Source organism: Arvicola amphibius, chromosome 10 (assembly GCF_903992535.2).
Source record: "Arvicola amphibius chromosome 10, mArvAmp1.2, whole genome shotgun sequence".
NCBI lineage: Eukaryota > Metazoa > Chordata > Mammalia > Rodentia > Cricetidae > Arvicola > Arvicola amphibius.
The window spans coordinates 102,565,738-102,578,793 of NC_052056.1; the positions used below are offsets into that span (position 1 = coordinate 102,565,738).

The 13,056-nt window shown below is 43.5% G+C and overlaps 1 protein-coding gene across 2 annotated transcripts in view; it reads left to right on the forward strand.

The window, feature by feature from the left end:
- Lmtk2 (lemur tyrosine kinase 2) overlaps positions 1-13,056 on the forward strand; it is a 90,632-nt gene that overhangs the window by 61,596 nt on the left and 15,980 nt on the right. For both annotated transcript variants that reach the window (XM_038346001.1, XM_038346002.1), the window contains exons 8-9: positions 6,234-6,318; positions 7,712-7,833. In XM_038346001.1, coding sequence (XP_038201929.1) covers positions 6,234-6,318; positions 7,712-7,833 — 207 coding nt within the window. The remainder of the gene's footprint in view (positions 1-6,233; positions 6,319-7,711; positions 7,834-13,056) is intronic.

A 13,056-nucleotide genomic window follows, 5' to 3' on the forward strand; every position in this document is an offset into this window, starting at 1 on the left:
ATAAAGATAAATCATATGATTTGGATGATATTCAAGAACAAAGGCCCAGGGTACAGAAGAGCCCTGGAACCACTGACAGCTGTTACACTCTGCTTTGTAAAGTAACTGCTTTGGACTAGGTAGGTGATACATAGCTTGGTTGGTAAAGAGCTTATAGGACCAAGTTTGACTTATAGTTTTTATTTCTTTATTGTCCAAAAGATTTATCTGTCTTTTTATTTTTTGTAATGTGTATGAGTGTTTACCTGTGTGTATGTAAGCGTACCACACACATGCGTTGGCTTTAGAGTTCAGAGAGGGCATTAAGTCCCTGGAACTACAGTTACAGACAGTTGTGAGCCACCATATCAATGATGGAAAGAAACCCTGTTCCTTTGCAACAGCAGCAAGGACTTTTTATCCACTGACCCACCTTTCCAGTCCCAGTCCGCGATTTTATTATTTTTTCCTTTTTTTCAAAAAGGCAAGTGTGAGCTGGGCAGTGGTGACGTGCACCATTAATCCTAGCACTCCAGAGGCAGATGCGGGTGGATCTGAGTTCAAGGCCAGCCTGATATGCAGAGTGAGTTCCAGGACAGCCAGGACTGTTACAATTACATAGAGAAACTCTGTCTCGACAAACCAAAACAAAACAAACCAAACAAAAGCCAGTGTGGCATTGCAAACTTGTAATCCCAGTGCTAGGCAGGCAGATGTGCGTGGGGGAGTGGCATTGTAAGATATTTTCTGAGGAACAGCTCCTGAGGTCATCCTCTGGCCTCCACACACATGTGCATGCATAACTACACAGGTGCCTATATACACACCACATACATGCACGCTCACACACAGGCTGTGTGGTATAGTCTCGTGTGGGGCAAACTTCTGTTCTTTATAAATTCTTCTTGTGTGGGTAGCCTTCCATATGGCATTATTTTAAAACTGAGATTTAGAATATTGGTTGACTCAGAGGACTTGGTTGAAATAGACCAGTCCACCTGTCTAACCCGAAGTTGTCCTTATGTTGGAAAATGATCTAGTAAATCACCCTAGTTAAAATTTGCTTTTACATAATGTTTAAAAAAGAACCTTATCTCAGGGTCTCAGACAACCTGCATTTCAGAGGTGGCATACACAGCATTGCTGAAGGCCGTGTGAACAGCACATGCTGCTGTTACCTTCCCACGGGTGACCCAGGACCTAGGGTCCCCTGCCCTCCACTTTCAAGGTTTCCTGAGCAGCAGGGTACTATCAGGTTACTTTGGTGGGCAGTGTATATGCTCAAGCTGGCTAAGTAACTGACTTATTAAGCAACAGGAATGTCCACCCAAGAGATGATAGCAAACCAGAGAGCCTTTTCTGGACTGGTCTAGTTTTTTGGTTGTTGGGTGTTTTTTGTTGTTGTTGTTGTTGTTTTTGTTTTTTTTGTTTGTTTTTTGTTTTTGTGTGTGTGTGTGCGCTTGTGTGTGTGTTTTGCTTTTTCTTTCTCTCCCTTCCTTTTTTTAAGACAGGGTCTCATTGTGTAGTCCTGGGTGACCTGGAACTCACATAGATCTTCTGCCTCATGAGCTGATTAAAGATGTACACCACCACACCAGCTAAAAAAGATTCTTTACAAGAAAAACAAAAAATATAATGTACCCAGTGGTCAGTAGGCCACTGTAAGGCAAGAGAATTACAAGTTAAAGGCTAGCCTCAAACAGACAAACAAAGTAATTATTCCAGTATTACTTGAAGTGTTGGCAAATGGGAGAGACAGACATTCATAAGGGAGCTAGTGTAAGCTCCAATTGTACTGTTGAGTGTTATAGTAATGGCTGAGGATGACTAGGCTGGTTTACAGGAAGAATGTCTATACTGTGATATCTTAAAGTATGAAAGTTCAATTTAATAGTCATAAAAGTGTATACTCTTCTTTGTATATTTGTTTTGGTGTACATACTTTGTAGAAAGACTGTACCTTCTAGTTTGTTAATCTGTACCACCTGGAAGGGTAGAGGGAACAGAGGAAGACTTTAAAAACAAAACAAACTTTATACTTTAGGAGGGCACAGAAGGAGCCCAGCACCCTTACTTCCCAGTTAATGTGGCATGTTTATGTAGCTCAGTAGGTACAACACTGGCCTGCTACACTCCAGGCCTTGGATTTATCCCAAACCCCAAGTAAACTAAGTATGGATATGCATGTCTGGAATTCTAAGGTTTGGGAGGTGGAGGCAGATAAAGCTACTTAGAAAATTTGAGGCCTTTCTAGACCACATGAGACTCAGTAAATCAAGGCACACACCATCTACTGGTATGCCTGTGTCTTACAAGTTAACAGCCCTCTGTAGAAAATCACTTGGGTATATAGCACCAAATGCTACATCTTTCTAGGCTGGTCCAGGACAGGCCCCCTGAAAAAATTAGTATTCCAGGTGGAAAGTGCAAATTCCCTTCTTAACTAGCACTTGGGCCACTGATTACAAATGTGCACACAGAAAATATACCAGCTTTCTTTGATTCTGATCCAGTGTGACTTCTAGTCTAGACCTGGCTCTGGGAAGGTTGTCTCATGATAGTTAATCCTGGTGACACCGCACTGTAGTACAAGTGCTGGTTATGGTGCAGGTCCTAGGTACGGGACCTGAGGGAACAGGCCAGAAACCTCAGGTCCCTCTCAGAAGGAAAGGCTCAGCTCATCCCAGAGAGGCTCAACACATATGCACTGGCTCCTAGGATATGCCCCTGGTCTGCTGCCTGCTGTCTTTTGTTTAGGGGTAGGAAAGTGGGGCCCCTGAGTGATTCTAGCACGCATTTGGTGGTGAGAACCATCAAAGCCTTCCCTAAAGATAGATAGTTCCTTAAAAATTCAGGTTGGGAGCCGGGCGGCGGTGGCGCACGCCTTTAATCCCAGCACTCGGGAGGCAGAGGCAGTCGGATCTCTGTGAGTTCGAGACCAGCCTGGTCTACAAGAGCTAGCTCAAGGACAGGCTCCAAAGCTACAGAGAAACCCTGTCTCGAAAAACCAAAAAAAAAAAAAAAAAAAAAAAAAACTCAGGTTGGCCTTGGTTTTAGGTAACATTTTTAGTTTTGTTAAGGTTTGGCTCATTTTGCGTTTTGTCATTGCTGAGGATGGGACTCGGTGCCTCCTGTATGCCACTGAGCTGTTTCTCTCGCGCCCACTGAGGCACTCTAGGTAGGGATTTTATAACTGAGCCATGCCTGCAACCTAACCTGGGTGTTAGATAGACATTGCCAGAGCATCCTTCTTTCCCTGTGTGTTGAGGTTTGGCCTCCACTCTGGAGTCCACTAGGAAGTTTTATTCCCTGGGCTTAGACTCTGAACTGGGTGGGCATGGAGTATGGCCCCTAGTACTTATCTCTGCTCTCATACTCCTTCAGGGTTAGAGCCCTGGATAAGTTGGTGTCTAGTAGCCAGAGACTGTTTGAGTATTCCACCTTGCTTTGTGGTGTGTACAATGTGAGACTAAGCTGGAGTCTGTAGAGACCCATTAGAGTCCTGGCTGTCCAGCTCAGCCTTGGTGTTGGACGATCCCAAGGAAAAAGCCACCCATGAGTCCTTATCCCATCCCATCACCAGTCCCAAAAGTCCTGTAGGCACTGTCCTCTCTGTCTAGTCAGGATTTCACAGTGGAAGAATTCTACATTCCCAGAGCCCCATGGGTGGCTGGTATGTGGTAGGTACTCAGTAATGTGGTATTGCTCAGCCAGCAAGGATGGACCTAATAAGCAGGAAAAAGACCATTAACACTCTAGGAAAGCTTGTGCCCTACCCCCTACCCCCTCACCCGGTTTCTTGATATAATGCTGGCACATCTGAGTTCCGCAGCGTGATGGACATGGCCCTTCAGAGCCTCAATGTTTGTGGCTGCTGCAGTCAGGTAGTCAGGGGGACAGTGAGGGTCAGCTGGGGTGGTTAATTCTCCTCTCCTCAGCTTTATTTGCTCCCTCTGAGTGTATTTCTTCTGTAGAGTTAGAGATCTGTTTTACCCAGAAACACAGTTACCAAGATTGAATAAGATAGCAGAAGCAAAACTCCCGGAAGAGTATTCAGTGACTTTCAGGCGACTGGCTCCTGTCTCACTCTATCAGGAGCTTGGTCACTCGGCTGCCTATAGATAGAAACTTGCCATAGGTTAATTTGGAGCTGACCTTGGTCATCTTAAGCTATCTGCACTAGAGAATCCTTCTACAGGTGGGCAGACTGTGATGTGTAGCTACCCAGGTTAAAAACAAATGGTGATGAAATGTGACTTAGAACCCTTGGGCCTGCTGCCAAGTGGAATGACCAGCCAGTGCCTTCTGAGAGCCAGGCAGGGCTGGAGCTTGGGCAGCCTCGTCACCAGACCTGTTTTTCAGCTTCAAAGAGAAGGCTGGCTGCATTTGTGTTTCCTGACCTGAGCAGTCTTGACGTCAGGTTGCACACTAGCACCTTGTGTTTTTTCTGTTCCATAACTTTGCACATTAATGGTGCAGAGACTACTTAGTGTTAGCGTTTTAGGCTGATTACATCACTACCTTGAATCTAGATAGCAGTCCTGACATTTAAAAACATTCTGTGTACATTTTTATTGTACTTCTGTAATCCCCTGTTTCTGTACACACAATAAACCAAATTTAAAAAAAATAAGATTGTAGGTTTCTATTTTGTTAATGATAGCAAAGTCAGAAAGTGTCCAAGGTTTTACCAAAGGCTGGAAGGCTTTGCGATAGAGTGCCATGCAAATCACCACACATATGCAGCATACAGAGCCACTTAACTGCAACCAAGTCAGCATTACACTAAGAGTGCCCATTGAGACCCAACAATGCAAGGGCCAGAGTTGCTCCCACCCACTGCTGCCCCTTGTAGCTGTTGATGGTGAGAGCATGAAACTCCACCTGCTAGCAAAGCCACTTCCAGCCTCTGCTCACTAGTGGGCACTGTTTTGTCTTCCAGCTAATAAGTGAGAAAACTGAGTCACTTGGGGAAAAGGGGGTCTTAGAGAAACACCTGGGTAGCGAGAACATTGTAGCCGCATTGGACAACTCACGACCACCTCTAACTCCAGCTCTAGGGGACCAAACACCCACTTCTGAACTCTGAGCATCTAAACTCATGTGCACTAGCCCACACACAGACACTCATATGCATAATTTAAAAATAATAATAATATAAATTAAATGTTTTAAAGTTTTTTTGAAAATCAAAACAACAAAAAAGGGGAAGTTTTTTACTTACTGAAGTATGTCTTTTGTTTGATATGTGTGTACAGACTAGAAGACAATCTCCTGTGTTGTTTTTCTTGTCCATTTTATTTGAGACAGTGTCTCTTGCTAGCCTGGAACTTGTTAAGTAGGCTAGACTGGCCTCCTGTCTCTGCCTCCCCAGCAAGTGTACGCCACCATGTCCAGCCTTTTTATGTGGGCTCCAGCGACTAAACACAAATCCTTAGGATTGCAAGACAAGCATATTAGGTACTGAGCTATCTTCCCACCCTTCAAAGTACCAGTTTTAGGGGGCTGGAGAGATGGCTTAGAGGTTAAGAGCACTGACTGCTCTTCCTGAGGTCCTGAGTTCAATTCCCAGCAACCACATGGTGGCTCACAACCATCTGTAATGAGATCTGTTGCCCTCTCTGGCGAGTAGGCATATATGCAGACAGAACACTGTATACATAATAAATAAAAATTAAAAAAAGAAAAAAAGTACCAGTTTTATAAAAATAAACTTGTTCTTCAAGTGAACACTGTCTGTAAATTGTACATCATGACTGTATACTCTTCTCTTCCCCTCAGGAAGGTAGAGGGAAAAGACGGAGTTCTTGGAGAGGGCCCAGCGCCAGGGCCTACGTAACTTTGAAAAATGAGGGCGCGTGGGGTGGGGGCACAGAGTGGCTTTTGAACCTTTGGAGTTGCACCTTTATTAACAGATGAAGAGACTGTTCCTACCCTCAGACTGTAAAGAAGATTCAGGCAATTTCAATATTCTAAAGGTCTTTCTGAGTTACTCTTTACGTACTGTGATCCAGGCCACTGATGTAGGTGTGTTCATACTTAACCAGTGATCTTAGTTATGTGTCTAAAATGCAGTTAGGAATGTGCTATTTAACTTAAACTATAACAAAAATCAGGGCACTAATTACTAAGCAGAGAGCTGAAGACACGCTGGTTTCTAAAGGAAGCCTCTAACCTGCAGCAGTTCCCTGAGGTGAGGTCCTGGCTGCAGATCCTGTTTGTTCTTATTCTGGCCTTACTCCTTCTGTTTGCAGTGATCTGGCCCTACGGAATTGTTTTCTCACCTCCGACTTAAATGTCAAAGTGGGCGACTATGGAATAGGATTCAGCAGATACAAGGTAAGCAAAGCTCTGCCTCCATCCCCTTAACCTGCTTAGTGTCAGCCATGGACACTAAGTTGAAAAATGCTACTCATGCTTGAAGAAGGGGTGAGAGTCAGTCTTCATAACAGCAGGGTCTGTCACAGGCCTTTGAATGGTACCACTGACTTCTGTTTTTTCTCATTCAGTGGCTTTGTGAAAGGTTTTATGACAACTTTCGAAAGACTTCATTTAAAGACATTTGCAATTGATTCAATTGATTCAATTTGACTGAATGATATAAAAAATTTAAAAAATACTTCAACTTTGTGCTTATTTCATGTGGACATGTATGTTTGTGAGCATGTACATGCCAAGGACATGCGTGTGGAAGTTAGAGGGCAACTTACAGATGGCAGAGATATGGCTGAGGCTGGAGAGAGTTGGTTTAGAGGTTAAAGCACTTGCTGTTCTTGCAGCAGAGGACATAGGTTCAATTCCCTGCACCCACATGGAGGCTCACACCAGTTTGTAACTCTAGTTCCAGGGGATCTTTTCTGACCTCCTCCTTGGGCTTTGGACATATACATGGTGTACATACATACATACGTTCAGATAAAATATACATATAAAATAATTGTGGTTTTTTTTTTTTTTGTTTTGGTTTTTCGAGACAGGGTTTCTCTGCAGCTTTTTTTAGAGCCTGTCCTGGACCTAGCTCTTGTAGACCAGGCTGGCCTCCAACTCACAGAGATCCGCCTGCCTCTGCCTCCCGAGTGCTGGGATTAAAGGCGTGCGCCACCACCGCCCGGCTCAAATAATTGTATTTTTTAAAAGGAATTTTATTGCTGTTACCCCCGTTGTTTTCTAAGCAGCAATAGAAATAGACCATTTATCTGTGATTTAGGGGGTTCTTGTGAGGACCCGAGATGTGATACTTTCAAAACGTGCACATTTAGGTTGGTGTCCTGTCAAGCAGTAGCTGTAGTGTTTGAAGCTCTTACTGCATACCATGAAGTTGTTGCTAGCATTACCTTTCCAACCCCTTACAAAGGTGGTTGGCTTTGTGCAGTCGTAATTTACAGCTAAAGAAGAAGGCTTCTAGTGTCTGTAGCTCACCCGTCACTTCGCTGCTGGTCAGTGCTGGGAGAGCAGCCTGTAACATCAGCTGTGGTGACCCCCACAGTCCTCAGTGCAGAAGGCCAGCTTGTGCTAAAGGTGACCAAGCAGATGTAGTGCTTTAGAGATCGGTCTACAAAACCTTCAGACTTCAGAGGAACATCCCACGTCTCTTCCTTCCATCCAGAAGTCTCTCTTTGTGCCGGCTTCCCCTCCTCCCCTGCTGTCTTTTTGATTGAAAATGTTTTGCTCTTAAGCTGTCAAGCTCCCCTCACATGGAATTCCTCTGAATGCTGTGCTTGTGATCATGCAGGAGGATTACATTGAGACAGATGACAAAAAAATTTTCCCTCTGAGGTGGACTGCTCCAGAATTAGTGACCAGCTTTCAAGACAGACTCCTGACTGCAGAGCAGACTAAATACAGTAATATCTGGTAGGTATCTGATATGCCATTTTATTTGATTTCCTTAGCAAAGGCCCGACTCCCTTCTCTCTGAGTATAGAAGTAATTATGTTAGGATGTAGGAGGCAGAAAGACATATCATGTGCCATAGCCATGATGACAATTTTGAATACTGCTCCTCTGTCCATTTTCTTCTACTAAAAACAAGAACCACATCTGTTTTACATTTTGTACCTACACAGGGCCTGGAATATAGTGGATGCTTGATCTTTACTGAGTGAATGGAAAGCTGAAGAGAGTTTGGGCTGTTATGTAAGACTGATTTTTTTTGTTTGTTTGTTTTTGTTTTTTTTTTTTCGAGACAGGGTTTCCCTGTAGTTTCTAGAGCCTGTCCTGGAACTAGCTCTTGTAGACCAGGCTGGCCTCGAACTCAGAGATCCACCTGTCTCTGCCTCCCGAGTGCTGGGATTAAAGGCGTGCGCCACCACCGCCCGGCCTGTAAGACTGATTTTGAAGGGTCATTTCAGATGGTGCTAAAATGATGTCTCCAAATCTTAGACTAGACAGTGTTGTGGTTTTATTAATGACAGCTACATTTTGGGGTGTCATTTTCATGTTTATTTTTAGTTTTCCTTTTCTTACCTTCGCTTTGGATTGGTTTCCTTTTTTAGCTGTTTTCCTCTTCATTTGGGAGCTATGCTTTCTGCACCTGTACTTTTAATCAGTTATCCTAGAAATGACAGACAGTATGTGTGAACTTCACAGACTTAATCTAACGTCATTTTCTAACCCTCTTTCTTGACTATACAGGACTTAGAGCATTCCATTTCTCTTTAGCAGTGTACCCTCCTCCACATGGACATGCACATGCACACACACGGTTATGTGCCATTGTTGGATATTCTAATTTTTTCTTTTACCCCTACCCCCAAACAGAAAAATGTAACTTTTTTTGTTTGTTTGTCTCTTTGGTTTTGGTTTTGGTTTTTCAAGACACAGTTTCTCTCTCTCTGTAGCCCTGGTTGTCCTGGAACTCACTTTGTACAACATGATGACCTCAAACTCTCAGAGATCTGCCTACCTCTACTTCCTGAGTGCAAACATTAAAAGGGTGTACTACCGTGCCTGGCTAACGTGTTACTTCTTAACATCAATATCCATTTAGATTTATCCACATAACAAACTGCTTTCCTTGTGTTTCCTTTATTTATTTTTGTGTTTGATCTCAGACCTTCCACTGTGGTTATGCTACTTTCTACTACAGTGTGTCCTTCCTGGTTTGATTCAGTGAGGCCTACTGGTAACAGACTGCTCACACTTGCCTGCTTTGTTCTCGTCTCTTAAACTGTTTTTACTTAATAACAGTTATTTCCTCCCAGCGTGTTGAAGATGTCATTCTACTGTCCTCTGGCTTCCATTGTTGCTTTTGTGAAGTCAGCTGTAAGTCTTTGAAGGTAATATGACATTTTCTCTCTGGCTGGCTTAACATTCTTCTCTGACTTTTTTTTTTCTCTTCTATTTTTTATTTTCTTGTGATGTTTGTCAGTGTTAATTATGTGGGTTTGAATTGATAAACCCAGCCCTGCTTGTTATTTATTTGACTTTCTAAATCTATAGGTTGATACAGTGCATTGGTTCTAGAAAAATTTTAGCCCTTATCCTTTAAATATTGCCTCTGTTTATGTTTCTTCCTTTGGGAAGGCTAATTGAACATGTATGGTTGCTTCCTACTCTATCTTAATTGATCCTTTGCATTCCACCCTTTTGATTTTAGAACACATTTCACCCACTAATTTTCTATTTTTAAGGGTTTATTTTATGTGCATTGGTGTTTTGCATGTGTATCTTTGTGAGGGAGTCAGATCCTCTGGAACTGGCATTATATACACAGTTGTAAGCTGCTATGTGGATTCAGAGAATTGAACCCGGGTCCTTTGGAAGAGCAGCCATTATTCTTAACTGTTGAGCCATCTTTCCAGCCTCTAATTCTCTATTTTAAATTCTTTTCAGCTATGTCTTTTTTTGTTAAATCTCTCTGCTTTTTTTTTAAATTATCAGAGTTTTTTTATAACTGAATTGTGATCTGTGTCAAATTATTGCAATAAATAATACCTTCCACTTCTCTCCTTATGGTGAGACTGCATGACATCTAGACTGAGATTCACTCCCCCACAGAGGACCTGAATTTGCCTCTTATGGGTACTTGGGTGCCTTGCCACATACAGGGCATTGCAGAGTGAGCTTAAAATGTTTCTCAGATAAGGATTGTTCAAGGCTGACTCTGGTTATTTGTAAGTCATCCCCATTAGTCACTCTTCTTTCTCCCTGTCTGGCAGCTTGCCTTTCAGGAGCTGGCTTGTATCTGCCCAGAAGTAAAGTCTTTCTGTGGGACGCTTTACCTGGGTAGACCCAGGGCTTTGGCCTGCTCAGCATTGCCTTCCTCCATGGAGCGTTAGACAAAGAAGCCTAAGTGCTTGCATAGGTGCCCCAGGGCTCAAAGGTGGCTTTTGTATGCTCAGTTCTCAAAACTAGCTTCACCCTGGAAGTTCCTGCCTTCTTACCTACCTTAGATTCTTCAAGATGTTTTTTTTATGCTTCACTGGCATTTTTATTGTATTTAGCAGGATGATTGACATGAAAATGGAGCCTGTGTTCCCCAAGGCAAAGTTGGCACTGTTCCTGACTATCAAAACAGTTGTTGGCAGGTCCCGCCATCCTGCTCATGCCATGGTGGATGAGGGAACCTCATGCAGAATTTAGAGTAGAGTTAGAGTAGAGGTGGGGAAAGAAGCAGGACACATTTCTTCCCAAAAGAATAAGACTTGTGGGCCTATGGAGCTGGGGAGCCTATGCTTCCTTTCATGCCCTCTGAAGAGTTGGGGGGGTGGCAGAGCCTGGCGCTTTGGTCTGAGAATGTCTTACTGGAAGAGAAGGAAGTGAGGTGAGTGAGGACTGTGGAAGCCTGAGGCAGGAGATAGGCAATGCGGCTAATTCTGTCTCTTGCCAAACAGCCAAACAAACCTTTTGGTTTTTAGCATTTCACATGGATCCTTTATTTTCTTCAATAAAATTGGAAACTCTCTAAAGTCAATAGCCAGTGTTTTAAACATTTTTGTACTGAAAGTGATCATACACCTCTGAGGATTCTTTGCCAGGGAGAAGGTGTTGCCTTCTGGCCTGGAGTGAGGGCTTTCATCCTTTTCCCTCCTTTAGGAGAAATGACCTCTGTGGACGTGGGACATGCTGACTCTACTCAGTCACTTGTACAGTAGCAACAGGAAACTGAATACCAGGCTGCAAAACAGCAAAGAAAGCCACTCTGTGCTATTGTTACTCACAGGTTCCTAGTGGGTATTGAACAGTCTCATGTAGCACAAATTCTAATTGTTAATAATTTAATATTTTAATAATTTAAAATTCTAGTTGTTAATAATAAAAACTCCGAGTTAGCTATCAGAGAGTGAAAGCTGAAGGATCGGAGAAGCAGAGCAGCAGCCACTAGAGTTCTTACCTCTATCAGTGCTCAGACCATAGGGGTCATCCTGTCCTCAGACTGCATCCTCAGACTCACTGAGCTCCTGTCTCCTCCCGCCTTATACTCCTCTCTCCGCCCAGCCATATCACTCCTGTCTCCACCTCCCTAGTGCTGGGATTAAAGGGCTGTGACTCCTAAGTGCTGGGATCACCTTTGTGTGGGCTCTGTTTCTCTTTTAGACTGGATCAATTTTGTGTAGTCCAGTGTGGCCTTGAACTAACGGAGATCCCTCTGCCCCTGCCTCCTGAGTCCTAGGATTAAAGATGTGCACCACCACTGCCTGGCCTCTAGTGGCTTAACTCTGCATTCTGATCTTCAGGAAAGCTTCAGTTGTTAAGACACAAACAAAATATCTCCACAGTCTCATAACCACACCCCAAATCTGGAAGAAGACAGAATTGTAAATCACAGGGAGCTTTTGAAAAACTCCACTTTTCCGGGCCAAACCTGGCTCTGTCACTGAATGTTAGATACAGGCCATGTGTGGTGGCAAACACCCTTAATTCCAGCACTGGGAAGCAGAGGCAGGCAAATCTTTTTGCATTCATGGCCTGCCTAGTTTATGTAGTGTGTTCCAGGCCAGCCTGGGCTACATAGTGAGACCTTGACTTTTATTTAAAAACAAAAAAGGGTGATATGGATCCTAAGAACCAACTTATTTAGAATTCTCCCAGAAGAATCTAAAAAAAGATTGATGGGGGACTTCAGCCAATCGCATGCTGTATAAGGTGTGTCTCCCCCCCCCACCACCCCAAATAGCTATAAAACCATCTATGTGCCCTTGTTTTTTCTCTTTGGTTTCCTGCGCTCCTGAATCGCTGGAACCCTGGCTTTTAAAGCTAGTCTGGTTAATTCTAACTGCCTATCGACCACGCCCCTTTAAAAGATGGCTCAGTGGTCAAGAGTACTGGCTGCTCCTGCAGAAGACCCGAGTTGGATTCCCAGCACCAGCACGGCAGCTCACATTCCATCTTTAACTCCAATTCCAAGGGGTTCCATGGCACCAGGCCTACAAATGGTGCACAGACATGCATGCAGGAAAAATACCCCTCTACATAAAATAATACAATTTTTAAAAATGTAAACTTCGCAGATGACATTCCTGGTTCCCTGAGCCTGTCCCAGGAGATTCCCGTATTGCAGTAAGAGTGGAAGGCAGCAATAGAAGGCTCTGAAGGAAAGGGAAGGAAAGGCCTTCCTTTGAACTAAGCAGCAGAAGCCTTTCTAGGGGACAGAGCTCTAGGGTGCAAGGACAAGTTGGCGGGGGAGTGGGGAGATGGGTGTTCATCACATGTTTATAAACCTAGCACTTGACTGGTTGAGGCAGGAGGACCACTGTGATTAGAAACCAAGCTAGGCGTTCCTTTTTAGCGTAGTCTACACAGTGAGAACTTGTCTACAGATAGCACCAATAACAAAAGAGCTAGTTGGATAGACCCTGAGATAGCGTGACACCTGCCACAAGCTAGAAGGCTAAGGAGTAACCAAAGCAACAGGTGACAGGTCTGTGAAGTGAGGTTTTACTCACGTCAAAGTTTCTTGGAATTATTTTATAGTGTTTATAGTTACTCAGTAGGATTCCCCATCTCAGAGTTCAGAGTATTTGTATTGTTTAACCACTTTGTCAAGCTTTAACACGTCCTGTCAGTCTTTCAACTAATTCCTTTGTTTGTTTGTTTGTTTTTTGTTTTGTGTTGTGTTTTGTGGGGGATCTTTTT